The sequence below is a fragment of the Nilaparvata lugens genome, chromosome Y, assembly GCF_014356525.2.
Source record: "Nilaparvata lugens isolate BPH chromosome Y, ASM1435652v1, whole genome shotgun sequence".
In the NCBI taxonomy this organism is placed as follows: domain Eukaryota; kingdom Metazoa; phylum Arthropoda; class Insecta; order Hemiptera; family Delphacidae; genus Nilaparvata; species Nilaparvata lugens.
This window is the reverse complement of record NC_052519.1, coordinates 216,269-229,415: the sequence shown is the minus strand read 5'-3', so window position 1 is coordinate 229,415 and position 13,147 is coordinate 216,269. Positions and strand designations below refer to the sequence as shown.

At 35.8% G+C, this 13,147-nt stretch overlaps 3 protein-coding genes across 3 annotated transcripts in view; all 3 read right to left on the bottom strand.

Annotated features, from left to right (window-relative positions):
• The window catches only part of LOC120355156, a 29,256-nt gene extending 22,066 nt beyond the window's left edge, over positions 1-7,190 (bottom strand). The window contains exon 1 of the mRNA XM_039443479.1: positions 6,727-7,190. Within this exon, the coding sequence (XP_039299413.1) occupies positions 6,727-7,160 (434 nt within the window). The 5' untranslated portion in view covers positions 7,161-7,190. The remainder of the gene's footprint in view (positions 1-6,726) is intronic.
• Positions 7,191-7,195: 5 nt separating this feature from the next.
• Positions 7,196-9,625, bottom strand: LOC120355201 (verprolin-like). The gene is made up of 2 exons (XM_039443535.1): positions 8,763-9,625; positions 7,196-7,620 (listed from the first exon to the last, which is right to left on the bottom strand). The coding sequence occupies exons 1-2, from the start codon at positions 9,561-9,563 to the stop codon at positions 7,516-7,518; spliced, it is 906 nt and encodes a 301-aa protein (XP_039299469.1). The 5' UTR covers positions 9,564-9,625; the 3' UTR covers positions 7,196-7,515.
• The window catches only part of LOC120355155 (peroxisomal carnitine O-octanoyltransferase-like), a 6,958-nt gene continuing 3,409 nt past the window's right edge, over positions 9,599-13,147 (bottom strand). Inside the window, exon 3 of the mRNA XM_039443478.1 lies at positions 9,599-9,629. Within this exon, the coding sequence (XP_039299412.1) occupies positions 9,599-9,629 (31 nt within the window). The remainder of the gene's footprint in view (positions 9,630-13,147) is intronic.

Genomic DNA, 13,147 nt, shown 5'->3' with positions numbered 1-13,147 from the left:
CGCTCGCTCCCTCCCACATCTGTTTTGGCACGTGTTCCTGCAGATGTGGGTGGGCGCAACGAGATCATTTCCCCCTTTTCAAATTGACTTCACCTTTTCAGATTTGAAATAATATTCTTATCATTCAAGCAATGTATCATAGTGTGTGAATTCATTTCCAACTCGATTGAAAATTAAACCAATTCAATTTTCTTTTGATTAAGTTGGTGTAATTATTAATTAACCTCAGTTAATGTTCAACCATCGAGTTGAAAGGTAAGAAAATGGTATGTAGGAGAAAGCAGAGTTCGAGGAAACGAGGTAGAGGAATCTTGAGTTCAGCGGCAAAACTTTTTAAAGGTGTGTCAGGTTTGGCAGGTAATGTGACATCAACTATTCTAAATAAGGTAATTGATAACCTCCAGGAAGAAATTCACCTCCCAGGGGGGCTACGAGTGGTGTGGGCCTGGCACGAAGGTTAATGAAAGGTTAAAGAGAGGTGATCAAGGTATAAATTCATTAGATAGAGCTTGCAAGGTACATGATATAGCATATACGCAGAATAGCGATAATAAAACTCGAGCGGTAGCTGACAGAGCTCTAGCAAATGCTGCATGGGACATTTTCAAAAATCCTCAAACACCCCTTGCTGAGAAAGCACTTAGCTATCTTGTTACAAACGTCATGAAAGCTAAAGTGGCGTTTGGTGGGTCTTTGAGAAAGAAGAAGAAGAAGGGGAAGAATGAGAGGAGAAGTTATAGTAATGATATTAGACGCAAAGCTATAGCTCAGTTGAAAAAGCATATTGCAGGGAAAGGCTATTTTTTGAAGCCTTTTCCTAGTATTAGTGGAGGGAGAGTTTTAATTCCACCCCTACCCCCATCATCATATGGAGTGAGTTTATTCCCTCAAAAACAAGTTAAGAAACGTAGAACAACAAAGAAGAGTAGGAAGAAGAGAAAGAAGAAGGCATGAATATTGAAGGAGAATTGAGTAATTATGATTTGATTGATTGGTCGAAATTATTACAGATTCAGCTAAGAGGTATATATATGCTAGATGCATTACCCAAAAAAATTCTAAAAAACGAGAATGCCATTGTGAATTTAGCAAGGGAAAGCGAGGATGGCACACATTGGGTAGCATATAAGAAGGTTGGCTCTAATGTTTGGTATTTTGATCCAATTGGAAATTTACAACCGCCATATGAATTGGACAAATATTGGAAAAAGAAAATGGAGTAAATATATTTTATAATGTAGAGCATATGCAACCATTAAATAGCGATTTTTGTGGTCATCTTACATTATTGTTTCTTGCAAATCAGTTATAATTAAGTGTTTGTGCTGAATGCACACACACACACACACACACACACACACACACACACACACACACACACACACACACACACACACACACACACACACACACACACACACACACACACACAAGATGGTTGTTATTACATTAAGATCTAACACAAGTAACCTCTATGAACATTTACAAGAAATTATAGAATTGGATAAAAATCGTGAATGGGAAATTGGATTGATTAATTTTTCTAGTTACAATAGTATTGCAAACATTAACAAAGGAACAAATTCCAGCTTCAAATATGGCGATAGATTAATTGAGCTGGATATGGGTGCATATGAAGTTGAAGATATTATAAAATCTTTAAAGAATAAATTGAATATTGATGAGAAGAAGAATAAACTTATTATATGCCCAAACGTAAATACTATGAAGATTGAAATTCATTCTGATAAACCCATTGATTTAACACGTACTGATTCGATTGGAAAGATACTTGGTTTTAATAATGTTGTTTTGCACTCATACAGTTTATTCGGGACAGGGAATAAAAAACTCTGAAGAGGCACGTATTGGCATAAATTCTTTAGATGTCTATTCTTTACCTTGCAAATCATTATATTTATTGAGGGAACAGTTAACTGCACAAAACCGGGAAAAGAGCCGGCTGATGCACCAGTTGCAGCCGACTATGAATTAAGCAGTAACGTAATCGGCAACCTTTTTGACGAAATACGATATGAATTAGCAGGTCAGCAAATTTCTAAATCAAGATTGATTGGATTAACATCCACAATAAAAGCTATATTAGTGAAAAATACTCTCGATAAAAACACATATCACTTGGCTGGTTTTGACAGAGCAGGATATGAGCTAACAGATAATAAATTCACTTTCTGTGTACCGCTGAAATTAATCCTCCCATTTTTTGAAGATTTTCAAAGAATAATTTTAAATTTGAAACAGGAACTCGTCTTATTGAGGTCACCGACAGACCTAAATTGTGTTGAGTCTACAAGTGGAACAAGCGTTAGTGTGAAAATTACAAAACTGCAATGGAGAATGCCCTACATAACTTTAGAAGATCATGTAAGACTGAAATTTTTGAGACTGCTCGATGCTGACACTCCACTGAAATTAGATTTTCGGCATTGGGAAATTTGTGAATTACCAAATTTGCAAAATTCACTTGACCATTCTTGGGCAGTTCGTACCACATCGAGTTTTGATAGTCCAAAATATGTTATAATTGCATTTCAAACCGATCATAAGAATATAATTAAAAAATCAATATCTAATTTTGATAGCTGTGGTATTTACAATGTTAAAGTATATTTGAACAGCAAGTATTATCCATATGAAAATCTGCTAGGTAAGAAGGAGGTATTATACCGCATGTTCCTGGATTTCGCGCCCTCGTATTATAATCATTCAATCAATAGCGAACTCGGAACAGAAATTGACTTTAAAACGTTTTGTGAATCAACACCGCTGATTGTTGTAGATTGTTCACACCATTTGAAATCATTGACAGATGTTCGTATTGAAATGGAATTTAATAGTGCAGTACCTGCAAATACTTCCGCGTATTGCGTTTTAATTAGCGATTGTGTGATGGAGTACACACCTCTGACGAGCATGGTGAAAGAAGTTCAGTAATTTTATTGATAGAGCGCACCGCCTATATAAGGTGTGCATTCTGCTCAATTTAGTTCATTATCAGTTTCACCTTTGAACAGACAACATGTCCTATTCTTTGTGTTCTGATATTTTGGACAAGCCACAAACTCGCTCTATTGGAATTCAATGCGATCTTGATTCTGATAGTTTCTATTATGAAGCAAGGTGCAGTACACCGAAGCCGCTGCAGGTGGAGGAGGAGAAACGAGAAGAGGAGGGGAGGGAGAAAGACGAAGGATTCAACGAGCCCACCGAAGATAAAGAAGTGGACAAGGAAGCGAGTGCGAAAATTGCTACGGTTGATCTTCACTGGTTTAAACAAGATTGTAATCAAATTATTGTGGAAGAACTTGCCATAATTGATCAGTTTAATAATTATATTGTGTTCCATTTCAAATCACCATTTGCAAAGACAGAATTGAGTGCAAAATTATATAACGATGTAACATGGTTAGAACGCCACTATCATAAAATAAAATTTAGAATACAGTGACTCATTAATACGTGATTACCTTGCAAGTTATGAGAAAATTTTCACAAAAGGAACTGAGAAAGCAAAGTTTTTAAGAAGATTGCATAGCAACGTTCAATGTACCAGAGGATTTTCCAAAACCTGATTTCAGCTTTTTCACTAGTTCATGGTGTTATGCTGTGTGTAACATTCATAAAAATAGACCAGATGGGCGGTGTTCTTTGTTTACCGCTCAACATTATAATTCTTTGTTGTTTAAAAATATGTATCAAACAAATAATTTCTTGTGCGAAAACAATTGAATGCAAAGTATGAAAATGGCTGCGATGTACATGAATTCACAGAAAAGAAACTTTGCTTGTTATGGATTCTTCTACAACAGAAAAGAGATTCAGTGTGTTTATTGAATGCATGCATTGAGACTGCATAAAGCACGTACATGTTGTCTGTCGACAATTAATGAAGAAAGACCACTTAATTACTCTATAATTGTTCCTGCCTACACTTAGTTTTGTTCATTCGCATATAATGGATCCGAGAAAGTGGTTGGCTGCCGACAACGAATTGGAAGTGAGGTTAAAAAACTAACTGTATTGATTGGCACGATGAGTGTGAAAGTGCAATTAGGAAATCAACTCGTGAAAATTATAGTTTGGCAAAACAATTGAAAGACATTTTTCTAAGCACGGTTAATTTAAATGACATAAGAGACTATCTATGTTATTATCGTTCTCATAATTTGTGTATAGATAAGCTAATTAAAATTGAAGATGAAATTATGAATAGTTGTGCTGCTGAAATGTGTAAATAAACGTTTTCTGCCTTCAAATGATTTTTCATTCCAATATCCCATTCACGATTTTTAGTTTAGTATCTGCTTAGAGCTAGACCTGACAACACGTGTGGTGTGATCTTTTTTATACAGACGAGACACGAGCCCCTTCTAGGTACAACACGTGCATCTCATCAATTTAGAAAGAGAGATATATCTTTCTCTCTTTTCACCCCCCTCATCTATAGTGAGAGACACATGTCAAACATCTGGGAAGCCGTTAACATGCAGTGTTATGGTTTTTCAAAATTCAAAAAATTAACTCGTCTCTTGATGTCAATTTCATTTAACAAATTTGATTCAATTGCAAAGAATATTAAATTTTCAACAGGATGTCAAGATGTTGATTTACCGTTAACAAAAACAGAAAATATACACTTTCCAATTTTATCTGAGATATTCGAATTGCTCGATATACTAGACAGCGGTCATCTACATTATGATTGTACAAATGATTCAGCATTATCTGTTGTTAAAAATTCCGATGAACTTTGGAAATGCTTGTACGATATTGCAGATAAAAAATGTAAAAGAACTTAGATCATTGTAGAGATTCACTAGTACAGTATAGCATTAGATGTGAGAGAGAGAGAATTTCTCAATTCACTAGTATAGTATAGATGTAGAGAGAGTCATTGACCTCACTCTGGATTCACTAGTATAGCATTAGATGTAGAGTGATAGGGATTCACTTTAATCTGTCAGTATAGCATTAGAGTGAAGGATTCACTTTAATTTGTCAGTATAGATATAGAGAGGGAATTTTTCCCTCTAAAAGGGAAATTAATTTTTCCCTCACTTTATTCATCCCCCTCATCTATACTGGGGGAGAGAGAGAGAGAATTTCTCAATTAACTTTAATCTGTCAGTATAGCATTAGAGAAATGGATTCGCTTTAATTTGCCAGTATAGCATTAGAGTGAAGGATTCACTTTAATTTGTCAGTATAGCATTAGAGAAATGGATTCACTTTAATCTTTCAGTATAGCATTAGAGAAATGGATTCACTTTAATCTGTCAGTATAGAGAGGGAATTTTTCCTCCTAAAAGGGAAATTATTTTTTCCCTCTATAGAGAGGGAATTTTTCCTCCTAAAAGGAATTTTTTTTCCCTCACCTGGGGAGGGGGAAGGGGAGAGAGAGAGAGAGAGAGAGAGAGAGAGAGAAAGATATATCTCTCTCTTTTCAACCCCCTCACCACCACTGGGCAGGGGGAGGGGGAAATCTATTTTTAGAACAACCCCCACCATCCAGGCGGGGGGAAGGGGAGGCGGGATGGACGAGGGGGGAGGGGGGAGAGGGGATTTCGAGCAAAAAAGTCCGTCTGAAATCTTAGTTTCTATCTACTTGAAGAGAGTAGAAATGTATGCAAACATTGAATATAACCATTTTAGCTTCCACTCTGATAACTAACGAACAGTTGTAGCTCAAATGAAAAGGTATGACATCAATTGCACGGGATTATGTAAGGAAAACATGGAAATTAATTTTGTTGCGATATTCTTATTAGAACTAAAAATATGGACGATTTCCGTAACGCTTGCCATATAATGCCTTAAGACGGCTATGGTGAGGTACCCAACCAGAGAGTTGGGGGGTCGAGCAAGCTCCACTCTATGGGAAGGCTGCTCTATTACATTCTATACTCTCTGACATCATCACGTCTCAACTACTGGACTGATCAACTTGAAATTTTGCATATAGATTTTTAATTTACCGAGGATGGTTATAGGCCTATTTTCAAGCCTTCACGATTTCATTACAAGTTTTCAGTTTGTCAAGTGATCAATTCGTCATGCTTCCAGTTTGTTATACTTTGCTAATTTTGCTTGAGAGTGATCATAAATAAAATTCAACGGCTTTTTTTCCATCCTTTCATTATCCTTTCATTGTACTTCTATCTATATTATCCTCTTTTTCCACATCCACACTATATACAGGATTGAACAGCTGAATGTTTCTTTTAAAATAGAAATTCGATGATTGGGGAACCTAATCGGATAGAAATAAATACTTTTGTCAAATCAAAATTTTTGTCTTGGAACCGCCATTTTGAATCCAACTTCATTTTTTTTAATTGGAAGATCGTCATATGATACATGATTTCATTACAGAATTTCAAGAGAAAATGAATGGCGAAAACCGCTCATTGATGTCTCGAACCGTTTGAAAGTTATTCACATTCAAAGCTACTAATAGCTCATCTATCTATAATCGATAATGATTATAATAAAGGAAAAAATCGGCTTACACGTGATTTCAGTACCTACGTCAAATTTTCAGTTTGTCTAAAATCTTTTTTTTTCCTTTAAACAGTTCCTTGCGAAGCATGGGTTACCTGGTGGTAATAAATATAAATTATATACGTACTTGAATAATTCTATCACAATGGAATAAAGATATCACAATGGTAACACACTAATAATACAAATAAATTAGATACTTACATAATTCTATCTATGATATCACAATGGTTTTCTGGTGTGACGTTGTCGTTTGTTGCAGTGGCAGATTGTTCTTTGGCAGGTTTTGGAACGTAAATACTGTCTTTCGTGATACTGTCTAGCAATTTCCAATCCTTAACTAATTCTAGCTTTATGCCAGTTGTTTTTGTACTTTCAGGTTTCTCGTTTTTCGATTTCATAGCTTTCCATGATTTCCTATCTTTTACTAACTCTCGCTTTGAATTCTCTTCTTGCGGTGCACAATCAGATTTCGAGAGGCTTTGGTCAGATACGATTGTTTTATTTGAAATGTTATCACTAGTAATAGCAATTGATTTCGATTTGGTTTCATCATCATCACATGGAATTTTCTTATCATTAGCTCTATCCTCACTTTTTTTATCGTCCGTTATAGATACTGCACTAGATTCTTTCATTTCTTTCACTTATTATCACTTGATTTCTTATTCAACGTATCATTACCCTTCAACTTATCATTTCTATCTTTACACACACTTGATTTGCCAAAGTCCTCTTTGTCTACACTTGATTTTTCATTTTCAACTTCAACAACACTTGACTTGGTATCTTTTGTTTCAACAGCAGTGGAATGCTCATTCTTAATCTCATCAGTAGTTATTTTAATGCCAGTTAGGGCTACATTCGTGTTTTGTTCTAGTTCGACAATTGTACAGTTTGGTCTCCTCAGCTCGGTACGGGGACGCTCGGCACGTTTTTTAGCACTAGTTTGATTGTTAGCAACCACTTCACTTTTACTTTCTTCATTCTTCTTCAGGCCTTCCTTATTGGTTTTATTACTCTTGGATTTATCTTTGGTTTCATTGTTCGCTCTTGAGTCTGAAGTGGACACAGAGTTTCAGCTTCATTGCTACTATCCTGAAAACAAATTGAACCACATTAATATTTTTCTGACATAACAACAATTTTCTCACTCAGATCATAATTAATGTAGCCAAATTTTGGTGCCGCATTCCTCAAACTTTATAGGATGTTCTTTGATTTCTCCTGGAATGGCTGTCATTTTCTGTATGATTGCCTCCTTTCCTTATAATGTTGCACAGTGTGATAACCTTGAAAGCTTTGCAAGAGAAATGGCACACAAGATTATGGAGAGCTTTCGGGAAATACTGAGTTAAAATGACAACAACGGAGGATATCGTTCAAGAAATTAAAATAGTGTACAATAGAAAAGTTTCAGGTGCTCAACAGTAAAGATATTGATTGATTAATTGTATAAAAATCTACTGGTATTAAAATCTCTAATGCCGCAACGACATGTTCGCCCAGGTGCGATTCCTTGCAAAGCCCAATGAAGGCCACCCATCCACAAACTGGCGCTAATCGACATTGGGCCAACATGTGGATGTGGCATTATGAATGATATTTCATTATTGAATTTTACACTTGAAATTAATGTTGTTGAACATCTGCATAATAGAATAAATTGACACTCACCTGTTTTTTTTATAATAGCTAGCAAAAAAGAAAGCATATTAAATAATATGATACATATGAATCTCCTTGTTTCAATTTTATAATTCGGTATGCATTGTATACTTATATTTTATGAGCTTATACATTGTTTAAAGGTCAAGCAATAAAATATGAGTGATATTAATCGACATAGGAGAGTGAATCAAACAAATTATGTCAGTTCCGAACATTTGGAAATGGAAACCCAATATTTATTTTATTGATTTATCGAAATTGATAATTTTGTTAAATCTATGCATTTTACAGCGGTTATTTATTTTCGAAGAGGAAATTCTTGTTGTGATGCTAAACGTAGCCATACTTTAGTCGATTATTGGACTAGATTTAAAAACAAAAGTATTGGGCTCGCTCATGATTTTTAATTCTACTACTGTAATACTTGTGATTTAATGGATGAATAACTGATAGGCTGAATGAATTCATGAATGAAGATCATGAATTTCATGATAATTATTGATTATTTTGAATAGTCAATAAAGACAGGATCGAAATGACTAAAATTATTATTAACAAACCAAACTTACCATAGTCGTGGTTGAAGCTGATGAACTAATGAAGTCTGTTGTGGTCAGATTCGATTCACTATTATCGGCGATGACCGGCAGAGTGGCGGCAGCCGATCCTTTGTCCTTGTTTTTCAGCATAGATTTGCGCAGTCTCTTCCTGGCGGAACGCGACATCGGCTTGCTGGTTCGCTGAGTGAGTGGATTGAAGGTAGGTCGCCTGGCCGCCTGGCCGCCTGCGTCCGTGTCCACATCCGAGTCAGCACTCTCCCTGTTAGCTTCATTGGCCGAGTCAAACGTCTCCCAGTCATTACCTCGATCCTTGGAGACTAAACGCGTCTCTTCGAGAATTTCCACTTCTGCAGTCGTTTCTGTATTGGCATCAGAATCTTGCAATGCATCTGATAGTTGATTCACTGGAGACTCCACAGCAACTGATTCTTGCTCTATAGGGGAGGGAGAGGGTGGAGCTAAAACAGTTTCTCCACTAGACGAATCTGCATGACAGCTGCCAGCTGTGACAGTTGCAGGGGGTGATGGCGCAGGGGGTGGAGGTGGCACCGGCCCGGCATTCATTGGCACATTAGCAGGTGTCGTCGGCAATCCCACGTTAAGCAAAGGATTCTGCTGGTACAATGAGTTTGTGACAAAAGTGTTGGCTGCGCTATTCGGGAAATAATTGGGTTGGTTGTATTGGGAAGCCAAGCTGTTGACCAATGGATTGCCCACAATTGGGTGAAGTGGCATTCCGTAATAGTTTGGAGGCCACATTATGTTGTAGGACATCGGCATTGGTGGGTTCAGCAGTTGCTGCATCATCATGCTGTTCACGGCTTGGTTTTTTTCTGAAAGACTTCTCAGCTGAGCAAGTTGAACTTGTAAGGACTCCTGCAAAAGATGAAAAAACAGAAATTATCAACTGAAAATCATCAATCTACCGCTACCAAATTCAATGAGAAAAATTCGATAAAAGTTTATCAAGAGTTTCTTAGTGCAAACCTTCACAGCATCCTTGAAAGTTGGAAATTAAAAATTCATCATTCTCATTACTTTGAATTCGAATATATTGAAAAATTGAAACACTCAATTCAATAAAAATATAACAACTAGTGGGAATCAGGAGTAATTATTATTAAAAAATTACAATACAAACAATAGCTCAATAATTATGTCAGAAGGAAGTCAAAGTGTCAAGATCAACAGTAATAAAAATTATGATACAGTACGTAATTATCAACAGTAATTTAAAATTTAGATATTATAAAATTTTCTAAACTTTGATCAAGTGAAATCATTACAACGTGTTTTTCCTCATTCTTCAACTTCAATAGATGCGCAAACAAGTCTCTTCTGATTGCTCTAGTATCTTGGGTCAAATCCTCCTTGATTTGGACATTTTTGAAGTGTTCTTCTTCTTGGAGTTTCCCTTTCTTCCGCAATACCATATTTTTAGTTGGAGTTGAATTTCACAAGTACTGGTGCTCTCTCTCTTCTTCTATTTGTCCTCCATAAATCCTTTATGCTATTGTTGTTTATATCGGGAAGCAGATACTTCAATATATTCATGATATAATATATTCTCTTATTCATGTCAACAAAGTTGCTACCTGGAACACCGTATACCAATAAATTGAATTTTCGCTCTTTCTCTTCGTTACTCTTGGCGTTTTGTTTCACGAGGTGAACTTCGGATCTAATCTCTTCTATTTCTTTTTCAAAACGACAATTCAATGTGTCAACCTTCTTGTCTAGAGAATCTAGCTTCTCAAGAATGCTATCTAGTTTCCCCTCTATTATCAACATAGTGTAGCATCTATAAATTAGTGAAGGAAGTATTCAATAAATTCGTATTGAGAAGAACGCGATTTTATGGTCTCTGATCACCTGATTATTCGGCGTCTAATCATTTTAAAATTTCGTAGAGATAAATGGATAAGCCTTTGTAGGCCACAGTAGATAACGGTATGTTGAAGTTCCTCTGTTGATGATTCGGTTTGTCTCTAAATGTTTCCCTCCTTAGTAATGGAGGTCTGGTATTTTTTTACTTTCCTTGCCCTATTACCATAGGTAAGGATAGTGTTGCTTTCCGAAAAAATTGAGGTACCCAAATTTCTATACGTTTCAAGGTCCCCTGAGTTCAAAAAAGTGGTTTTTGGGTATTGGTCTGTGTGTGTGTGTGTGTGTGTGTGTGTGTGTGTGTGTGTGTGTGTGTGTGTGTGTGTGTGTGTGTGTGTGTGTATGTGTACACGATATCTCATCTCCCAATTAACGGAATGACTTGAAATTTGGAACTTAAGGTCCTTACACAATATAAGGATCCGACACGAACATTTTCTATCTAATGCAATTCAAGATGGCGGATAAAATGTTGTCAAAAACAGGGTTTTTTCGCGATTCTCTCGAAAACGGCTCCAACGATTTTGATCAATTTATACTTAAAATAGTCATTGATAAGCTCTATAAACTGCCACAAGTCCCATATCAGTAAAAATCTCAGGAGCTCCGCCCCATCTATGCAAAGTTTAATTTTAGATTCCCAATTATCAGGCTTCAGATACAATTTAAACAAAAAATTCCAAGTAGAAAAGATTGAGAATAAAAATCTCTACAATTAATGTTGAGTAACGTTTTCACCTAAAATTCAAAATAAGCTCGAAATCCGAGAAGATGTGATTATTTCAATTACAAACTGTTGGTAACTGTTGATTCTATTAAATCATTCACTATGAAGAGATAGCAAACTTCGTGTCTCCAGCGTTATAGTCATGTCACCAGCTGGCTTGGATCTTTGAATAGTAGACTCGAGATGCGCGGGAACACTAGCATCAGGTGATAAATTTTCATTATAAAATTTTCAACAGCAAGGAAAGTTGTGTGAGTGCGCCACACCAGATTTTTAGTTCAAGGGTTGATGCAGGGAGTTCAAGGTCCAAATATCAAGCCAACTGCGCGTGAAGGTTTGTATTTCAATTATTTTCTTTAACCTATAACTGTATTAGCAAACTATCAACGTTCAAAATGAGTCTCTGGTTGAAGTTTAAAAAAAACGATTATTTTGTTCACCTGACACAAACCGTTCTCAAAACTTGAAATTTGTACACTAAGGGCCGGTTTTCGAGCTCGGGATTTAGCTAAGTTCTAGACTTTAACTGGCTTTAAACTCTGGAGTAAGAAAATTGGCTTTCCGAGTCAGAGCGTTAACGTAGTTGAGGACTTGAATAGACTCTGGAGTTTAGAGATCACGTTAGACCGTGGAGTTTATAATTTCGCTTTCTGAGTGAAGGGCTTATAAGTCCAGCAAACTGAGCAAACACAATTCAGTTATTGTTTTGGAGTAGATAAAAAGCCAAATAGATATCATGGAATACCTAATTTATTTGGATTAGTCAATCTAAATTCATAATTTATAGTTTGCAAGTTTATTTTGCAATAAAATTGTATCAGAAAAGTATGCGTAAAAATCTAACCTCATTTTACGAATGTGACATAACCTAAAAATGTTCAAGAAAAATAATACAAGGATTGCCTTGGAATTTATATTCCAATATGAATGTTATAAATCAATGTCAAATTCAACATATTAATATAACAATAATAAATTATTATTCCAGTTTTTTTCAAAACAAATACGTTTTCAAACAAACACAATAGACTAATGAAATTTTTATCAATAATAGCATACTGTAACGTAAAATGAAAATGTGTTTATTCATTCATTTTTCAAAAGGTTAAGTTTTGCTTTGAATAGGCCTACAAAGAAATCGAAACGTATTTTTACAAAATAGTTTGGGGAGCATGCTCATTTGAATTATCCCGCTGCAATCAGCTGTTTTCGATTTGCTATAATGCCAACAATACTACAGCAAAATATTGTGAATTTCCCTCATGTTTACTACATTAAAGTCCTGGACTCAAATAAGTCGAGAACTTATAGACCCCGGAGTTTATAAGATAAAATCGAGACTTAGAAAGTCGATTTAGACCCAAGCGCTTATTTTAGTCCTGGACTGTGTAAGTCTAGAACTTATAGATCCCGAGCTCGGAAACCGGCCCTTAATGCCTATTAAGAATTAATTTCACTCAAAATTAAATTTCCACTCGGACGCGATCACTCAGTTTTGTTTTCACAGCAGTTAGAGTTGACAACCTACGACATCGCTCCATATCTTAAATCCATATCTTAAATTCAACTGACCACATTATAGTTAGATTGTTTAGCCAGATAAGGATTTCCATGCATACTGAAACTATCGTTCTCCACTTGAAAGGTGTCGAGTATACAATCAACCCTCAAATACCTTGACTAATGTGTGGTAACTTCGAAGCAGACGAAACGCTGGAGCACATTTTTCTACATTGTGATTTATAAAGCGATTTCAGACAAAAAATCTGAGGAAATACTCTCT